Source organism: Hylaeus volcanicus, chromosome 4 (genome assembly GCF_026283585.1).
Source record: "Hylaeus volcanicus isolate JK05 chromosome 4, UHH_iyHylVolc1.0_haploid, whole genome shotgun sequence".
Lineage (NCBI taxonomy): Eukaryota > Metazoa > Arthropoda > Insecta > Hymenoptera > Colletidae > Hylaeus > Hylaeus volcanicus.
The window spans coordinates 14,025,181-14,046,255 of NC_071979.1; the positions used below are offsets into that span (position 1 = coordinate 14,025,181).

At 30.1% G+C, this 21,075-nt stretch overlaps 2 protein-coding genes across 5 annotated transcripts; both read left to right on the forward strand.

Annotated features, from left to right (window-relative positions):
• The first annotated feature begins 1,342 nt into the window (after nucleotides 1–1,342).
• Nucleotides 1,343–9,127, forward strand: LOC128875417 (mediator of RNA polymerase II transcription subunit 26). 4 transcript variants are annotated; one of them, XM_054120985.1, is made up of 5 exons: nucleotides 1,343–2,151; nucleotides 2,230–3,238; nucleotides 3,313–3,387; nucleotides 3,573–3,848; nucleotides 4,953–9,127. In XM_054120985.1, exons 3-5 carry the CDS (start codon nucleotides 3,322–3,324, stop codon nucleotides 6,159–6,161), a joined length of 1,551 nt encoding a protein of 516 aa, XP_053976960.1. In that variant the 5' UTR covers nucleotides 1,343–2,151; nucleotides 2,230–3,238; nucleotides 3,313–3,321; the 3' UTR covers nucleotides 6,162–9,127. The 4 variants fall into 4 exon arrangements, with proteins under 4 accessions (XP_053976960.1, XP_053976961.1, XP_053976963.1 ...); XM_054120986.1 differs by having other exon boundaries at nucleotides 1,343–2,132; XM_054120988.1 differs by lacking the exon at nucleotides 2,230–3,238 and having other exon boundaries at nucleotides 1,343–1,929.
• A 1,501-nt stretch (nucleotides 9,128–10,628) lies between these two features.
• On the forward strand, nucleotides 10,629–14,457 carry LOC128875419 (ras-like protein 2). The gene is made up of 4 exons (XM_054120990.1): nucleotides 10,629–11,076; nucleotides 11,791–11,878; nucleotides 12,161–12,372; nucleotides 12,444–14,457. The coding sequence occupies exons 1-4, from the start codon at nucleotides 10,972–10,974 to the stop codon at nucleotides 12,636–12,638; spliced, it is 600 nt and encodes a 199-aa protein (XP_053976965.1). The 5' UTR covers nucleotides 10,629–10,971; the 3' UTR covers nucleotides 12,639–14,457.
• Nucleotides 14,458–21,075: the final 6,618 nt, after the last annotated feature.

A 21,075-nucleotide genomic window follows, 5' to 3' on the forward strand; every position in this document is an offset into this window, starting at 1 on the left:
CATGTATGCATATTTAGTCAGTAAAATATTGAATATTTTAATACTCCATAATTTTATGTTTATGATATTTAAAATCGATCCAAATGTGTAGAATATGCAGGTATGATTACATATATTGCATTTTTTTGGATATTTTAATGTATCCCATACATTCTTTACATACATCTTATACATCCTTTAAATTTCAAAGTAGTCTATTGTATGGTCTGTATTGTAATGCATGTTTCGTATTCTGATGTATTAAATATGTATGTTATTTAATTAAAATATTCGAAACATTAGTTACATGTATCGAAATTAATTCTGGAAATTTAATAAAGTATTCAATAAGTAATAGTTTAATCCTTGAACTAGTAACCTATTTTATACTATACCATGATCTGTTTAGTATCAAAGCATTGTTATTTCAAAGCGCTTCATGTGACATATCATTCGTAGGTTAGTCTGATTGTAAGTTAGACATTTCAGAAGGTCAAAGTCGCTCTGTCGCTCCGTTGGGCGATCTAAGCAGTGCGCGCGCAGTCATATCATGAAGAAGGGGAAAGTTTCTAGCTAGTAAACTTCTCCAAAAATGATCCAGAATCTTCTTTACTCATTGGACCATTTTTAGCCGCCATATAAATGAAAGAAGTTGTATAGTTATATTATTTTCTTACGTTGATAATATAAAATTTATGCAATTTTTATAGTTCATCTCACTGCCCATATGTTAACAATACTCTCATAGACGTATATTCCAATTTTATTTATGAAAAATAAGTAATTTAATTATTAAAACGAAAGTTAATTTTTAATTAAAACAGTTTGTTTCGCAAATAGCTTCAAATTTATTATTAAAGATATTTGTAAATCAAAGAGTGCCAACGTAAACATACCAAAGTCTCAAAGTGTTTACAAGTGAAACCGAGGAAATTATGACAGAACAGCTGTAAAGAGTAAGCTATCGGGAAATGAATAGGTCCATAAAGTAAAAATGGTTGGTTATAGAGTAATATAATATATATCAAAAATAAATATTATTGTTAAATAATCTCGACGTTTTGCTATTCGTATTACCATTACGTGATTCCAATAAATTCTAGTTCTTTTTTTTTTAATTTTGACTCGAACCCTAATAATCAGAACATTGTTATCAGGCATATGTAGTATATATTTCGATTCCAATTAAAGACCTAATATATTAGTTTTGAATTGACTTTACGATCGATTGGATAAATTATTTCACTTATAATTTCTTTTCTTAAGGAGGGTTAAGGTTACTTTACAACTAAGTTAATTGTCAATAAAACAGATACAACATTGCTTTTCAAGACTAACCATTTCCTTGGCTGAATCAGTTTACTTAATACTTCGAGTAAGAATTTCGACTAGCAATTGAATAAACTATGAAAAGTTAAAATTCGAGCGAAGCGCCATTTGATAGGTGGTGGGGATAGAAGGGAGGTGTGGTAATGGTGAGGAGTCTCGTCCAACCACGAGAGGAGCTAGTAGCGCTTGCTTCGCAGTATGAGGCGGCGTGGGGCTAGGGACGATGCATGGGCTGCGACTAGGAGGCACTTGGGAGGCAGGGAGGGCATGCGAGCGGAGCACAGTTCAGTAGTCGCCATTGCAAGTCCCCCCGTGCTCTCGTATTCGTGACACTCGTACGCGTGGAGCCGATTTTCCGCTAACCTAATCTCCCCGCGAGGGCCCTAAGTGTGCCCCCCCGATGCAGAGATATTGCACCGAGCTCACCGAAAGATTGTTGAAATCTCTTGACAAGGAATACAATGTAAGTAGCGGAATGAATCCGCGATGCGCCATCCGTCCGCTCACGCAAACGGCTATCGGGCCACTCTCGATCCCCCGTGCGCCGTGCGCCGTGTGCCTGTACCAGTGGCGTGCGCGAGAGTCACTAAGAATGTAGTGTAGCGGCGGCTCCGCGTGTGAGTGAGTAATATGTTCCTGTGTGTACGTACGCTGCCAGGCGGCGAATCTTGTCTATGCACGAATGTGTGTACGTCGAACGTAAACGCGTTTGTCGACTACCTAGAGCATAACCTTAATATTGCAACGAATTGTACAACATCGAGAAGAGATCTTGAAACACCACTCTTCTTTTTCTCTCCTTTTCTTTCTAGATTTTCCTCGAGGTTTTATTTCGTTACACGAGTATAGTATTTGTAATACTTACATATTGTCCTTATACCTTCATACACTTAAACAATTAATTAACATTGTACGTTTCAGATGTCTTCGGAAATAAGATTGCATTCAATTGTATCAAAATTTTTTCGTGAAAATATTTTGTACCTTTGGCCCGATCGCCGTTTCGATGTTCGAAATTAATATCTTTCAATAAAAATTGTTAACATCAGTATGAGTCAGATGTACCGTTTGTCCCATATTTAAAAGATACCCACGGACACGTGTTGACTATTGCATTTTGCATGTAAAAATCGAATGTAATTGTACTATTATCAACAGTTTATCTTGCCAATTAAAGCAATATGATCTTACTTATTAATACAATATAAATCTTAAAATTAAATCAATATGGTCCTATCAATAGTAACAATAGCATTTTTAAATAATATAATTTAATCTCTTATTTTAAAAGTAATACTCTTAAAACGATTAAAATAAAAAACTATGTATTATTGTAAAAATACAAATACTTAACATTACATATCACTGTTAGACAAGTGATAACTGATCTTAAAGAATGATGCAGTCTAGGCACTGATAAATAATGTAGAAATTAATTTGCCAAAGTCTGAAAACTTTATATCCATCAATGTGATAGGAATTTTAAATATTAAATTGGATGCTTTTTTATCATTGTGTTCAACTCTATAAAAATATTTTAAGTAATAATAAAATAATAAAATTATAATTGTACAATAGATAAGAATATGTAAAAAAAATAAATACAAAATTTGTCTTAAATAAAAACATGGTTAATTATATATTTGTTATTCTTAATAATAGTCATAAAACAATTAACACATAACAATAAATACCATATAATAATTTCTTATGAATTTTAGTAGAAAAGTATAATATAACAAGATATATGATTTATTTATGAAGTTTTTAAATATTACATACATCGGTATAATTAAAAGATATATAAGAATTACAATACTTTACAAAACTATCTTAAACCTTATATGAAATCAGTAAAATAGTTATGAAACATCATTTCACCAAAGAAGTATTATAATTTAAGACAACTATTACCCTGTAGAAAGATAAAGTAATAATAAAAATATGTTGATACTTATAAGAGAGGAACTTTTTTACGATGTCACAGTTGTCCTAATTTTGTAGGTCATCGATATGGGAGCTGTTGTGGATGTCATTACGGCCCTGGAAAAGACGACGATCACTAAGGAATTGCTTGAGGTAAAAATTCTATGTATATGATGCAACAAATATATTGATATAAATTTTACCAAATGTATTTGTACTGTAATATAAGTAGTCTTTTATTACATTGCATTATTGCTATTAACTAATTTTATCTCTAATAATTAATTTATTTCATTATTTCCTCTAAGTAATTGTGGAAATAACTTTAATTACTTTAGATTACAAGGCTTGGAAAACACATTAATGAACTTCGACGCAAGACAAGTAATGATGCCTTGGCTAAGCGTGCAAAAGATTTGGTACGGCGCTGGCGAGATATGGTTTTACCATCTGCTCACTCTACCCCACAACCTACCCCAGCTGATACAGCACCACCTGCTCTCAATGGAGCCAAACCACATAGTCCTGCATTAAGATGCTTTAAACCACAAAGTCCAGCACTAAGAGGTTTAAAACCTCAAAGTCCATTATTGAGGGATACCACTGCTCTCAGAGTGAGTTATACAAATTTTATATTCTTTAATATGTATAATTCATTATTCGTTATATTCATGTTTGGTAGTAGACATGTCAATTTCAATTTTACTTTAATCGCTTGCACTGGCAGCCATTTGGTGACTGCATTTAATCAAATTATTCAAACAATTGTACAATGGACTATAATGTTTACAAGTACAGTTGAATTCCTATAACTTAAACCACTTTAAGTCTGAAGCCTCTATTTGTTTCCCTTTGCAAATCCTTAATAATTTAAAAAGTAAGCAGAAGTTGTTTCCAACTGTGTGTGTACTTAGTCTCTATAACATAAATTTGTATAAATTGACCTTCACAATTCGAAAAACACAAAATTGTCAGTAGTCTAAACATTATTTCACTATTTCTTTTATGTTAATTTACATTATATAACATTTCATTTCATTGTTTTCTATGATACGAAGAATTTCAAATTTTGTTGCTATTCCTTCTCAGAAACATCGTAAAATCGTTCATTTTATATCAGAGAATGATATTTAGATATATTATTAGTCATCAATGACTGATCTGGGACTTAACATGTTAAAAATCTCATAGACTACTTGAACATCATATAAGATTTATCCCTCTTACTTAAAAAATTTAAATTATTCGACAACTTAATTTAGAAAATTCAAGCAAATGATTGGTCACTATATGTCAATTAGTCATTACTAATATTTACCCATGTGCAGATAAAATGGCTTTAAATTTAAGGTACTATTGGTTCTCTGAGCATTGATAAGTTTAGCCTTTAATAAGAAGAAACCTCTATAACTTAAAATACTTTTTATTTTCTTTGATTTTAACTTACCAAGATCTGTCTGTATTTCTGTTCAAATTTTTTTACAAATTATCTACAAATTGCATGTGTCACAAAAAACACATTAATAAAAATAATATGTCCAGTTTGTATTGTGTGAATTGAAGAGATGTTATATAATATGTGTAGCATATTGTTTTTAACTGGTCCGTAGATAGATTACCACGTGTGTAGCACGTTTTTCTAGTGCAAGTGATTAAGTGGTAGCATCTTTACATAGTATGATATGTATTCTATATTATTGTTAACGATCCCATTACAGGTGCTTAGCCCAGCTCTATCTGTGCATAGTGATAATTCACATTCTCCTAATGCATCATCAAATAAGCAGTCAATTACTGTGACCAGTAACCACAAAACAAGTTCCGATGTGACATCTATGCTTGGTTCATCGAGCCAAAATCATACGACAGAAGCAGTGCCACGAACTCACAGTTCAAATAAACGCCTTCGAAAAGATGATTTTAATGACCAACATAATTGTCAACACCTTGATTCAGACTTAATTACCGAAAGTGAACCCTTTGTTAAAAAGCAACGTCTCAATGGCGAAAACATAAGTGGTAATTTAAATTTGCAAGTGCCTAGCCCCACATTTAAAGAACGAATCTCTGATCATTTTGTGGAGTCTTCCACTGATCCTGACGATTCAGGTCCAAAGAAGCGTGGTAGAAAAAAAGGCAGTAAATCCACGAAGAAGCAACCGATTTTAGAAGATCGCGTGAAAGAAAAACTAGCTAGTATCTCAAGAAATCCTAAATTAAAAACAACTCAAGAACTGCTGGCTGATTTGCGGGCACGCGGCACCAATTCTAGCATTAATTCAAGTGCTCTACCTAGTCAAAATGTAGAATCACCCAGCGTGGACGATATTCTGAGAAATAGCAATGAACAAGTATCCAAGTTCCTTCGTTGTACTCAGAACAACTCGTCCCATAGGAATACAGTTTCTGTAACCTCGTCGGATAATCGGTTAAAACCTTCAGAAAACTGTCATGATGTACCATCTAAGTGTCAGGAATCAGGTGTAGTGTACAAAGAAAAATCAGTTACAAATTTTCCAAAAACTCCTCAATCGCAGGTGTCTCAAGATTTAACAGTTGAAGAAATACTGGCCAAGTTACCACCTCTAGATCCAAGTTCGATCGATTGGGGTGAAAGTGAAACCGAACCAACCGAAGATCAAAACAATATCGAGTACCCGCCTAGACAAATTACAACTGAAGACATAGAAAGGTTACACACGCAGTATGTAGAAGGACTGAATGGAAACTTCCAACCAAAACTATCATCTTTAACTTCTACTTTAAATGAGAAGTCGGAAGAAAAGGAGGGAATGTCAGAGATTAATGGTGTAAACAATGTGTATAGCCAACCTGACGAAGAGTTTCGAGAATGGCATCAGATGCTATCAAGGCCCAGTTACAGTGGCCAAATCCTTCACATATTGCCTTATGTTATTATTGATTAGTAATTTTATTATCTTATTCTATTATTATTCCCAAACTTGTGAAGAATCCCTGCAAAATATTTAAGAGATCGATCGATGATCACTCTATTAAACCAATTTTGTATTGCAATTTACGATTGCTCTTTATTTCTATACATGTTCGTATTACTACCACCCTCTATCATCTGTATAATTTCTATTATTATTCAAATTGAAACTGTCATTTTTTAGCACCGAAATTAATCATGCCACGCAAACGTAAATGATCGTCATTACTTTTATTATTATTGTTATTGTTGTTACAACTATTATTATTATTATTATTATTACACTACTATCATCATTAACTTTATCGTCATTATTCATCATTACTCATCATCATCATGACACAAAGCATCTGTCGTACAGAACGGGTCTGCAAACAAAAAATATCTGGAAAAATGGAAAACATAGAGAACATCTGTTATAAAGTGTAGCATCATTATATGTGACAGAGTAGGTCTGTATTCAAATCCTGAAGGTACTCTCTAAATGCTTCTCTTTTGTTGCGTATATTATATTAGTATGTACCACCATCACTGTTATTGTCATTAACATCATTAACATTATTGCTACATTATAGTTATTAAAAAGCAAATCAATTCTGAATGGTTGCGCAAAATTGAAACATCATTAAAATATTGCAGGTGAAATTAAATCAAACCACATGTAAATTAGTCTTTCTTTCCTAAAGTTTTTATAATTACTTGAATTAAAGAACAGACACGTAAAAGTTAAACAATTTTGTTTAAAAACTCACTGGATCATTTCTATTAGACGATATAACATAATTTATTATTTTCTATAAATTATGTAAATCAATCCATTCTTTTGCTAAAAAAAAGGAGGCACAAAAATAAAATAGTGCACTTTGTGGCCTATGCATAAAAAGAGTAGTTATCTTATTTGCTATACAATACTGTTTGGTTGATCAAATCAGATATTATTTTAAGATACACTCTTGCAAAATGATGTTAGCCAAAATATAAGATATAATTACAATAAAAAGTTGTACCACGCAAAGAAAAAACAGTATAATATTTAAAATGCTTATTGACATCATATTTTGTTTATGACTTTGAAATAAGTGATGACTTAGAAACCATCACTCGAACATGATATGAAAACTAATTATTTGTGTGTGGTAAAAGTAGTTGAACCGAATGTAACGGGGGCCTTAATTAAAATTTAAAAAGCAAAAAATTATTTGTCCCATAAAGTACTATGTTGCATATACATACAGAAATGGAAAATGTTGCACATACAATCAAGGAAACTTAGTTTCAGTGTATTCAACATTTTTTTTTTCGGTTTTATTTTATTTGTTATGGATGTAATATAAAAGAATTAAAATTATACCAAAAATTCTCTTTTAACAAAATAGTAGTAAAACAATCACGATTATATTGATGAAAAAGAGATGCATTATGTGCAATGTCCAATATTCCAAATATTTCAGTACTATGTAATTTTTTTAACAAGGAGATTTTATGATTTCAAACTGTAAATATATCATTCGAAATCGTGAACACTGGAACCAAAATGTATTAACATTTTTTGTAATAACCAAATAACGTTATGTTATGTAAAAAGAAGAAAAAGAAATGTACATATTATGCAACTATACCGTGTATAATGAAAGCTTTGTGAAACGTAAATTAGAAAAGAAAATCTCTCATTTTACATGTGTTCATTTTTTAATAATAACAATTACCTTATGTTTGATTTCACTTAATCATTTTACACACATTTGAGCTCTATACCGAGCTTCTACTAATAAATTATTTAAAGAAATGCAGATCAAACATAAAAACTGCGTTCTCATTTTCAATTAAGCATTGTAATAATGAGTAAAAATAGTGAGATGTTCCCACAATAGTGTACATATAATACATACACATTTTTATAGTTTCATGTGTTAATTATCCATTTATATTGATTAAAAAAACTCTATTTTACAAAGTATATCATATGTATTTTGTTTATACAGGCATTTATGTACCTTTGTATTTAATATTAAAAATTCAAGTTAATATAATTGAATACTATAATACACTCAGTTCATACACTTAATTTTTAATAATTTTACAAACAGATTCATAAGTACATTTTATTTAATTTTGACTATTTATTTGTAAATTATATTTAAAAAAAACATATCTACTAAATGAATAATTAAAAATTTGTGAAACTTTTATTTTAATTTGGTATTAATTAGAATTTATGTTTGAATATAAAATACTGCGTGAAATGCTCAAGATACTTTCTAAAATTATTGTTGAACAAGAGTTAAATTAGTATCTACCTTGGTACCATTACGATAAACGTAATATGTTGATTACAATTTAATTTCAAAGCAATCGGTTATACCTTTGATCTAAGGAACCACAGAATTTAGTTGCTTAATAATTTCATATAATCTGAGAAGAAAATAAAAATTACAATATATTGTTTACGATTTGAAATGAGAAAATTTTATTCATCTAGAAAAAGTATTGCAACAAAATACAGCAAAGCTATCAGTTACATACATATATTGCTGTAAATTCTGAAGCAAGATTGTGCCTTTTGAACTTCTGGAATTCTATTGTAATTCTACTGTTGAACAACAGTACATAAATTACAACCAATTAAAACAAAAGACAGTTAACATAGTAAAATGATAAAAAATAAAAGAATGCAATTTCACTAAGGAATTACTTTTATTTTAAATTAAATGAAAAAAATGTTTATATTTAATGTCCATCGACAATGATATTAAGAGAGTTCGGTAATAAACCAAATTTCAATTATCATTATATATTAATAATTCATTCCCATTGTCAATATGTCATTTTAATTAAATTCTGATACAAATTTATGTTTAACATTGTACAATTTTAACATGTACATTCAGTACGTCATTTGCATTATATTTTTATAATTTGCATAATAAATTTTTTAATATATTTGATTTGAAATTAATTATTTAATATAACAATTCTAATTAAAATTTACATTCAACCCTATTACTTCATGTTGTTATATGCAATTTAGTTTTCATTTTCTAAATAACGTGCTTATAAAACCCAGGAACAAACACAAATTGCTATAATTAAATGTTAGACAAATTTCAAGGAATAAAAGGTGAGCATAACCGAACGATATAATCTTATTATAACAATTTTGTTAGTTTAAACATTTGTAAGTTTCTTTAATTATAATAAAGTAACTTAAAACGAGATAGGAAGTGGTAATGAATTATTTGATTATTCTATTCATCACTTTTGATAGTTATTTTGCCCTTTAGATAAAAAGAGTATGTTGAATTAAAATAAATATTTGTAGCATTGATCATACTATTGATGATGACTATCATATGAATTCTTACAAAAGCTCTTGAAAGGATTATGCTAAGTAAAAAATGTATTTATTGATAAATGTATATGACATACAGGTAATAACTTTAATATTATGATACTTTACAAGTTTTAATTTGTCACTTTATGACTTTATCTATGATAAAAGATAAAGTAATTGAAATATATATTGCATTGAAATGTATATATATATAACAAGTATATGTATTTAATTCATAATTCTTCTCATAAAATAATTCCTTTAATATCTGAACACTTGGCAATACAGAATTCAAATATAGTGGATGAGTTGTAAACTTGAGTTACATTCACTCAAGAATTTTTTTTAAAGTCGAAATTTAATATATTTGGTTCTGTTGGTATGTAATGGTCTACCCAATAACTATGGCATTTGAAGCCTAATAGTATAGGACTGTGCTAATTTCAATAATTAGTGTTGATGAACTTTGTTTTAGTGATGGAATATTAGATAAAAATTTGTATTTGAACCTTTTAAAGAATGATTTGTTTAAAAATACAATGAAGATGGAGAGCCAATATATAAGAATACAAATACAAGAATATTTAATTTACAACTGTTCAAAAGTTTTACAAAAATTTCACTAAGTATCCGATTATTAAAGTAACATCTAAATTGGGCATCATTTTATTTGAGATTCATTTAACAAGAAATATTACGAATGAAATAAATTAACTTTATACTTTTGTTAATTAAACTCAATGTTTTAATGCGATAGATACCTCAATTATTTTATCCTTCATCATAGACAAAATTATAAAGCGACAAAATACAAGTTGCAAATTGTTCGAATATTAAAATTACTTACTATACGTGAAAAAAGGACATTTTCGAAGTATAAAATCAATCTACTTTTAATATAAGTCAATCTACTTTTCATTAAAGAATAATACAATAAAGTAAAATCAATATATATTTAATATCATAGAAAAATCTGTAGTCTTGGAATCAATCAACTTTATAAAGTATTTCAGGTGGGCATGAGCGCTTATGAGAGGGCGGTATCGTAATAGCAATAGCGACTGCGCAATCAATTGAAATAGCGTGAAACACATGCATATACGTATGTATTAGCTGGTATAGATGCAAGGTGGGGACATCTCTTATACTCTCTCTTTCTCTCTCTCTCTTTCTCTTACTCTCTCTCTCCGTTCATTGCTACGGTTTTCAGTAAAGTTGCGTGTGTAAGACTTGGTAAGACTTATGATTCGTAGTCGTGCATAGGCGGTGAAGTATTGCATTAGCAATAAAATACGAGTATTCCATGTATCGTTCTCCTTGGTGAAAGAGCGCCTATGTGCTTGGATGTGAATGCACCTCTATTTTGTATATCTTCACATTTTATCGTGCGATTTTCAATATGTGTCAGTGATTGTTTGTTAGAAATTTACGAATTTCATTAACCATACCAAAAATGTCGAAGCCTGGTGATAAACAAACCTATGCGCAGACATATAAACTGGTTGTCGTGGGTGGGGGTGGTGTCGGAAAATCAGCGATCACGATACAATTCATTCAAGTAAGTATTTTTTTATAGCCAATAGATACATCTAATGTACATGTGTATCCATATATACACTCGATATCATACAGATTACACATTCGTCTACATAAATATGCCTGTCTAGATACGCATATATGTGTGTATTTACAATTTCTTTGTACACTTATAAGGATTTATCAATAAGATTCGTTTTTATACATGTATTGTACGCCACGATCGATTCCAATAAAGGAGAGACCTCTTCATTGTTTACTATACCGAGACAACTTCACAATATTGAAATGTTTTAGTTAATTCAAAGTTCTAGAACTATATTTCGGTTGCGAGTTGCGACTGTTCTTAGAAGTTCGCTTGTTTGAAGTATTAAAAGAACAAGTTAATATGCTTTTAATACTGATTATGTCATACAAACCACAAATTCGTTTATCGATTTAATTACGTACATTTATCTTACTTTATTTAGTAAGATTGAAAATATTTTATAGATGCGTTCCATAATATTAAAAATTAACTGACTTTTTACGTTAAAAAATTATATATATATTTTGGAGCATAATATATTTGAATTAACTATGATATTAGATATTAAGTGTGTAATTGTTTCTTGTTGCAGTTAATTAAAAAGAATAAATTAATAAATAATAAGTTAATAAATTTCGTATGCTTTTTCAATTTGTAATATTTTTAATCTCGTGATTTTCGATTAATTTTGCTGTTAATATTTTTCAGAGTTATTTCGTGACTGATTATGATCCAACTATAGAAGATTCTTATACTAAGCAATGCGTTATCGATGATATTCCTGCAAAACTTGACAGTGAGTATATCAGTAAAGATATGACACTATGTATCGATTATTATTTCAACTTTGTTTTTACAAGTAAAGTAATTTTCATAACTTATTAAATTTTATGTTAATTTTCATGCAGTTCCATAATGAAACATGGGTTTGTTATCGTAAGATTATAATTCCTTATTTATTAGCATTTCTATTTACTTAAAAAATTAAAATGGTCTTATTCTAGATATTTAAAGTTATGGTATAAATATATATAGTAACTTTAATAATGTATCTAACTTAGGTTATATGATTTTCTAGTATTAGACACAGCAGGCCAAGAAGAATTTAGTGCAATGCGCGAGCAATATATGAGAAGCGGCGAAGGTTTTCTTCTTGTGTTCTCAGTAACAGACCATTCATCTTTCGATGAAATGTTAAAATTCCATAGGCAGATTCTTCGAGTAAAAGATCGTGACGAGTTTCCTATGCTTATGGTTGGCAACAAAGCTGATTTGGATCATCAAAGAATTGTTAGTAAACAAAATTGATGTAAATACTGTTTTTTAAAATGAGAAATGCTAATTTCGATTATTTCTTTTAGGTATCAGTTGATGAGGCTCAAAATATGGCTCGTCAGTTAAAAATTCCTTACATCGAATGTAGTGCAAAATTAAAAATGAACGTTGACCAAGCTTTCTACGAATTAGTAAGAATTGTTAGAAAGTTTCAGTTATCTGAAAGACCACCATTGAAACAAAATTATAAAAAAAACAAAAAGAAATGCTGCATGTTGTAATTACTAATATATGCTTAATTAACAAAATGATATAAAATAATTGAACTGGAATTGTAGCTATAAACAAAAATTATGAAATGTTCAATGATAATAATTGATGAACAAATGTTTATAACTATGAATCAGTGCTAAATTTTGTCGTATATGTATTGTTGAAGTAAGGAATATTATGAAAAGGTATTACCTTTTGTTAAATACCTATCTATACAAACAAATATTTGATATTAACTTTTATCTATGAAGTTAATGTTCAGGTGTACAACTTTAATTTATTGGAACTTTTCTACATGCTCTACAAAATTTCATAATATTTTTCTAAACAAATGGTATGTACTAAATATAAGTTTAATTTCACATTAATTCATACACAATTAGATTAGTAATCACAAAATTGATAAACATCACTTTTGATATTTTATAATGAAGTTAAATATTTTGGATACAACATTATACCTCTATAAATAGTCATTGTACCTCTTTGATCATATATTCCTTAATTTAAGAATAGATATATTTTTTGTAACATAGTCTCACTTACAACTAATTAATAATACATTGTAAAAATAATTGGCTAATAATCATATAGTAATCAATAAGAAATAATTTGTTTAAGTATTAAGGAAAAGTTAGTAACGAAAACTTTAACTGAACCAACATCTGTGAAATAAGAAGCCGTTTTATTATTTTTATATCTTATACACACCAAATCAATTTAATTTATTACTACAATTATATTGTACTTTAATATGGTGAATATAATATAATGTTTAATTAGTGAAATTACCATCGAATATATAACATTTAAAATGTTGATATTTGAATGTTATATTTAAGGAACTTGTAATTTATACAAAATATATAAAATATTAGAATCAAATTATATTTATAATAATAGATAATAATATTAAAATCGAATAACGCATTATTTCGAATTACAATATACAATTTTATACTACAGTTTACATAACTAAATATTTGTTTTACTGCATACTACCCCCATTTTCGTTTTAACAATTAGGAGATGACGCATATTATTATAAAATGGAAGTAATATTAAAAACATTTTTCCATAATGTTTGCTTTTGGTAAAATGTCTCAGTGATAAAGAAATGATTTCAAAATAACATATTATATATGTTAAATTTATTTCACATTTTTTATAATATTTGAAAGTTAAACTAAAATTTTATAAAGTGAATATGTTACAAATTAAACAATTGGGTTAAACTAAAAATATCTATAAGCATGTCAATTCATAATTTTGTAGAAGGTTACAAATAAAATAAAGGAATGTTGCAGTACTTTTATAAGTATTTTATATTATATTAATTTAACATTATTTGTATGCATTCAAAAAGAAAAAAATACTGTAGATATGTGCAATACAATTTGGAATGTATTAGAATTACCTTGCATTCAATTACTGAATTGTTTTTAAAATGCATGGTATGAAGACAGTTAACCAATTATGTAACTTAAATTTAAGAAATAAAAATATTTTACTAGAATTATTCATATTTAATGTAGGTTTTATTTAATACAGGAATATTAATATTCCTGTAACTTTGATTCGTGTATTCATTTTTATTGAAATGAAACATTATTCTAAGTATTTGTTTCCATATAGGCAGGTATCAATGTTTAGCACTAATGAAATTGATAACAGAGTACAGCCAATAACAATTCTAACATAAAGCAACTGCTTTTAATTATTAGTCTGTTAAGTTTAACAAAATTTTCAACAAGTATCGTATATATTTTGTGACAGAAATATTGTAACTGTACATTTGACTAGAAAATATAAATTAATTTATAAAGATACAGTTTTTTAGTTTGACTATTAAATAATTTTTATCGTTAAGGGCAGAGGCAGCAGTAGGTAAAGTTCCTCTTGATAAAGAAAATGGAAGAAGAGAGGAAGAGGCTATTAGTGTCATAGAATATTCTATATAATTAGCAGATTGATGGTTGATATTTAATACTGATATGAAATGTAGAGTTTGTCCGGCAGGGGCTGCCGCTTCGGCGGTGGTTCGGGAAGCGACGCCCCCGCCATACCCTAGTCACTACACACACACACGGGAACGCATACATACACATAACAAACTCAGAACTCTACATAATCCACAAAATACAACCTAATTATCAGATACAAATATTGGTCATTTTAGTGATTCATACATTACCATAGCACCAACTTAATCCGCCATTTTAGAAGAGAGCGAAAGGAAGAAGAAAAAATATAGTTTGTATGTTTGTAAAAGTGTAGAGTTTGTAGAGTTTACCATACGATTTTCTTGCGCACGCGCGGCTGGGACATCCGAAACAGTAGCGTACTCATAATATGTAAATCAGGATACTGTTTTGCAGGGCCATCGCAAACAGTAGCAACAGATCAGTTAGAATAGGACACTAATTTTATACATATGTATGTTGGATTTCATTCTACTTTACGTCTTTTAGTAATAATATTAAAAACATTTAAATAATTTTTAAGAATAACATAACAGTGGTCCACACGACAACTTTTTTTCACTTATATATGATTATATTATATATATTATTATAATGCATACACTTGCATCGTTTTTCTTTCAAAATAATTTTCATGTTTAAAACGACTGTACCGACCGTAATGAAACAAAACAGAAGACAGTCATATAAAGGAGAATTAAATAATTGTATAAATTGAACATCAGTTTCATGCACTGAAAATAACAATTTTATTGTAGAAATGCCAATATTTGATTTGAGAGTACCAAAAATGATCAAAAACCTTCCTGGTTTCATTGATGTTGAATATGCAAGTACGTTACTGCGTTTGTCGGCTGCGCATGCGCAATAGACGAAACATAAACAGATTTCGCTGCATTCCTATTGAAAGCCTGCGAATGTTACCGGATAAAGCAGATACTGTAATAAATCTGAAGCCTTCCTTTTGTCAGAAACAGACAGCAAAGGATTGGGGGTAGATTCTGCTAGAACTGGTTTGGCTGAACAGAAAGGAACCATACATATTCAAAAATTATTGTGAAATACAAACGAAATTTGTATGCCTCGCTTAACAAACAACAGGAGACAATCGAAGAAAAGGAAATTAACAGAGACGATTGTCGATTGCGTCACAATATTTTTCAATACATGTTCAGTATTACATGGTAGAATTGGATGAAAGCAAGATTAAAACAAAATTAAGGTTTTTTTTTATCAGCAGAGATAAGGTTTATCTAACTTCTTTTATGTAAAATTCCAAATACTTTAACAAACGTTCACAATGAGTGCATACAAGAAAAACTAATATAACTGTAAGCGATTTTGTTATGAATGTGCAAATGATAACCGTACCATCGGATGATCTTCGCATGTGCCAAGAATAATTTATTATTTATCGTATGCTCGGTACCTTTCAAGATGAGGATTAAGGACATTAAACGTTTTCGTACTGTAATTTATCGACATTAGCGAAAAATGAGAGATTCGGAAAATAACGTCGTATATTAATTAAAGTAGAAAATATTAAATAATACCATAATCGAAGAAAAGAACTGGCAACTGATTTTTATCTAAGGTTTAGATTGATATATTCGAAAGTATTTTTAAAATATTTGTAATCGTATATTAATCATTTTCATATAGTTAGAAATAGAACAATGATACAAACAGAAGAACTTTAAGTGAGACTGGAGCCTAAGTTAAAAGAGTTATTCACTTAGGTAGTAATTAAAAAGAAATATAGGAATGTTCCGAATAAGTTTCTCTTCAAGCGAAAAGTAATGAAAATATCGCTGTTTAAAGGTTTTGAGAATGTAGCTCCTAATGTTAAAAATCTGAAAAAAATCAGGCTAATATCTATTTATTGATACGAAGATAATTTTAGTGCTAATGACGATTTCGATGCAAAACTGCCATTTTTCATCTTTGTTTTTGTAATGGATTCTCAATTAAAAAATCTATACAAATTCCGTAAAATATGGCCCAGATTTGTATACAAATTTTGTATGTAATAACACAAGAGAAATCGGGCAAAAACGTGATTTTCGATTTTTGAAATCGAAATTAAATGAATGTTTCATTGGTATAGTCACTTGATCTCGATATATCACGATTAGAGTGCTGATACAACCACTTCATTGTTAATTACGATCAATGTTGAATGATCCAGGGGTGAACAGATGCTCATGACCTTGAAAATTTCAGTATGGTATCTCACTTGTTTTGGGATGCTATCGCGTTCCAAACTTTACGATTACTTTAATATATTAAACCTTTGCGGCCCAAATTTTCTGATTTCAGTATATTTTTGTCGAACCTCAATCGATACAGGATCACAAAGGGTTAATCCTTTGAACTTTGAATATTTGTGAAATAATTATGAGAGACCATGTAGAGTAGCCATAGAGTGCAAAGGGTTAATATTTGTATGTACAAGACATGTTTTATGTTAAAGTAAAAAATACAAATATTTAGAGAATTGTCTAAAAGATTACAAAAATCCTATTAAATTTTCCTCTACAATGCCCGGTATGACCGTGCCAAAAATTGCGTTTAATAATAGCGCATGACCGAAGACTGCAAACAAAAATAAAAAATGCACTTGTAGAGAATTCAATACTAATTAAAAAGTTTGCTTTCTGTACGAATTTTCGTATATTAAATGGTTGGGTCGGCGCCAAAAATATTAGCAAACGCAGATATTTTCAGGCCTATAATGAATCACATGTTTAACCGTTTGGTGGTATAAAACGTAACCAATTCCACAATGGAAATGAACACAGACAAATTTAGTTCGTTTAATCGGTGTAACCAACTTTTTATTTACGAATTATCATTTGTCGTCTATCGGTTACCTCCAAGTTTTTTAAATTATTTATCTATAAGTATTTCTTCTTCCATTTCCTTTAATAAGAAATATTAAATACAAAAGCTACAATCAATCAAATATATTAAATATTGAAATAAGTAATGATACAAAATTTTATTATTGCGGTTGGTTACGGTTTGAATTCGTGCGTAAATAATCAAAGATTATCAGTCGATACCAAAATAATATCAATGGCTTTTGTACAACGGAACATTCACCCTAATTTAGTCAGTAAGCAACCGGCACGCAAGGTGGTCAAACGGGATTCCCATCGTGGCTATTCTTAACCAGACCAAGCTAATATTGAATCCGCTCAATTACTTCCAGCCACGCTGGCATCGGTAATAAGCATAACTGTTATCATCGGTTTTTAATTTTTCTTTCTATCGCGTATCGTACAAATAAACATATTTCCTTTAATTCAATTATTTTGTTTTACATGGATATATGCATCGTTACGAACTAAGTAGCTTCCATTTTGCAAAAGTGTCAGAAATGGAAAGAGATTTTAGGTTCGATCGTACTTTAATCTGTGTTTTGTATGCAGCTAGTGAAATAAAAGATTATATTATATTAATTCGTACACCTATTATGGCTTTTACTTGGGAAATTAATCACTTATTTAATTAAATTCATTTTATTTTTTTAAGATGAAATAAAAGTAAAATACAAAATGAAAAACAAAAAATATCAGTCCACTTTGTAAAATAACCAATGGTTATTAAACCGTGGCAAAACGTGGTCCCTAATAACCTTGAAAGGTGCATGTGACTTTAAACACTTAGTTAACACAAAAATATACATTTTATAATGTTAGTTTCGGTTTCATTCGTATATGACCTTTTTTTTCACTTGTTTTTCTTAAATTTCTTTCCACACGGCGAAACCTGTAAAATTTTAATCGTATTATAAAACTGCTATAAAAGTTGTAGTTATTCATCCTGATAATTGCATATCAAAAAATATAAATTACAATGTTAACAAGTAATTTGCTTCTTTCCTTCAAATATCTCTGAAAAATATTTATTATCGATAAAGTTGTAACAATTTTTCCAAACTTAACGCGATTGAATGTTTTTTTTGTATAGAAAGGGGGAATTCCCTTTTTCATCTGTGACGTCAATGTTAACAAACGAACCAAAAAAATGACTGTACAAATACACGCACAACGTAAATTTTACCTTCGACAGTTTCTATTTTCGGAATTTCGTTAATTTGAATATCGTGTAGTAACAAAGTCATGGAAAAAAAAGGTACCATAGAAATCGAGGATTAGGTGTACGCAGAGTGTCGTCGCCACCATTCAGCCAACAAAAGTTGTTTCGAAGCAACGATTATTATTTAGTCTCGCAAACATATTTTTATTTACCCCAAGACAAGAGGAACGCCGACTTCTCTGTAAGCAAAATCACGAGGAAAGGAGCAAGACCGCGAAGGTGAAGAGTACCCCAGGTTAAAAATAGCACTGTACATTTCCAAATAAAAAGCAACGAGCAACTTGTAGAATAACGATTAAGGAGAGGAAAAAGAGGAAACCGCCGGGAAAGAAAAAAGGGGCAACGCGAGGACAGAGGAGGATGTAAAACGACGAAACAAGACGCCCTGGACGGAGAACGACTTTTGTATTGCAAAAACAATTGGGAAACCGTACGAGAGACGCAAGAAAACTCTCGACCGGGCATCCTGGTCCAGTAAAATACTACATATATCGGCTATAATAACCGGTGGTCGAGCATGGCGCCGTGTTCGTTCGGATAAAGGTGAGAACCGATGGTGCACACAGGTCCTGGAAGGAGGAATCTCCCACCCTGTGGCCTTTATCCCCCCGTTTCGCATGGTTTATTGGCTATACGACCAAGTGCATCTAACACAGGACCGCTAAGTGAACTCATCTGGTTCCTACCAAAAGAGGACTACGACGATGCTCGGGTTACGAGCTCGACCCAACTTTGTACACACGATCGCTCTACATCGGCGACAAGCATTCGTCGGATGGGCCGCGATTAGAAATTTTTCAAACAAATCTCGTTTGAATACTTTCTACGTGTAGGATATAGACTGTCCATGGATGTAATTGTGCCACACATTGCGGTAAGTCGGGGAGCAGTGAAAACACGCACGATTTCTACGATCATGCCTCCAGTTTTGCCGTGTCTCCATAGGCCTGCGCCTTTTCCTTCGTTTATGTAAGCAAATACACCTGTACCGAGTGACATAAGTACATTGTGTTGTATATTTGATCGGATTCACTATAATTAGATCCGCGGATGTTTGTGCATTTGTGGCGAATCGAGATATGGGGAAATCTATGACAACGTGCACAAATGCAAAAGTATAGTTATCAGTAGACTGCGGATGTTTGGGTAAATTGATACTTTTATAGGTAGAGAAAAAGAATTGGAAGTTAAACGAAAGTGTGTTTTATATTCTAAACGTTATAAGATGTGTATTATCGTTGATATACTATGTAGTTAAAGTACGGATATATTTATGCAAATTCATATTTTCACAGATACAGAAAAACAATTGAAACTTAAATGAAAGCACGTCTTATCTTCTGAACCTGGAACTAAACTGCGAATGTTTATGCATTTATGACAAATAAAAATATGGTGTAATTCATGAGAATATAGACAAATGAAAAAATATATGAAATATAATATACATATAGATACGTACACGCACGCATACAGTCAAGTCTCATAAGTATACGTACCATCTATGTCTATTAAAGAAAGTCTGAATTGAATGATAGGTTTGATGTTTGCAAATGGATGTTGTACTATAAATATCTACACGAATAAACTTTATGCGTGTATATATTTGTAATTAAATATTTATTTGTAAACATCAAACTTATCGTTTAATTTAGAGAAATTTCACCAATAGACATAGAAAGTACGAATGCTTATGGTACTAGCTTTATATAACAATATTATATTATAATTAATAACGGAAAAGTGAATTGTTGTGTAGTGATTTCCCGATGAAAGTTTTATTTCTATATTATAGTGAATCTGCGTGCTTGTGAAATTAAATATGTGATTGAAAATAAATAGTATCAAATAAAATAGAACTGTAAGGATGGAAAATGAATTGAATAATTGTTAAATAATTTCATTGTCCAGCTTTACGCTTCTGTTTGATTTGATATTATTAGCTTGATACTTTCAAGTGTCATTTTGATAACTTTCTCGATTGAAATAAGTAGTAAGATAATATGGCTGTGCAGAGGAAAAGGGAAATGTCTCCATTTCACCGCTATCTACTTTCCTATATACTGTTACATAATTGTGCTGGTATACCAACGTTATTGTTTTGACGTCATTTCGAACATAACGCTGTATTTTTCCAATCAATCGTATCAGTTATATTGTCAAAAGCTTCGATCGGAAAGCAGATTTAATTAAGTCATCAGAATTACTGTAAAATTAATTTTTATACACCTATCTCCCCACTCTCCTCCAGATTTACACGGTACTTACTTTTTTGACATGATTTCACTTTTATACGGTTTGCAAAATAATGGATTTCTAAAAGTGAAATCTGTTAAAAACAAAACTTTATCGTCGTCTT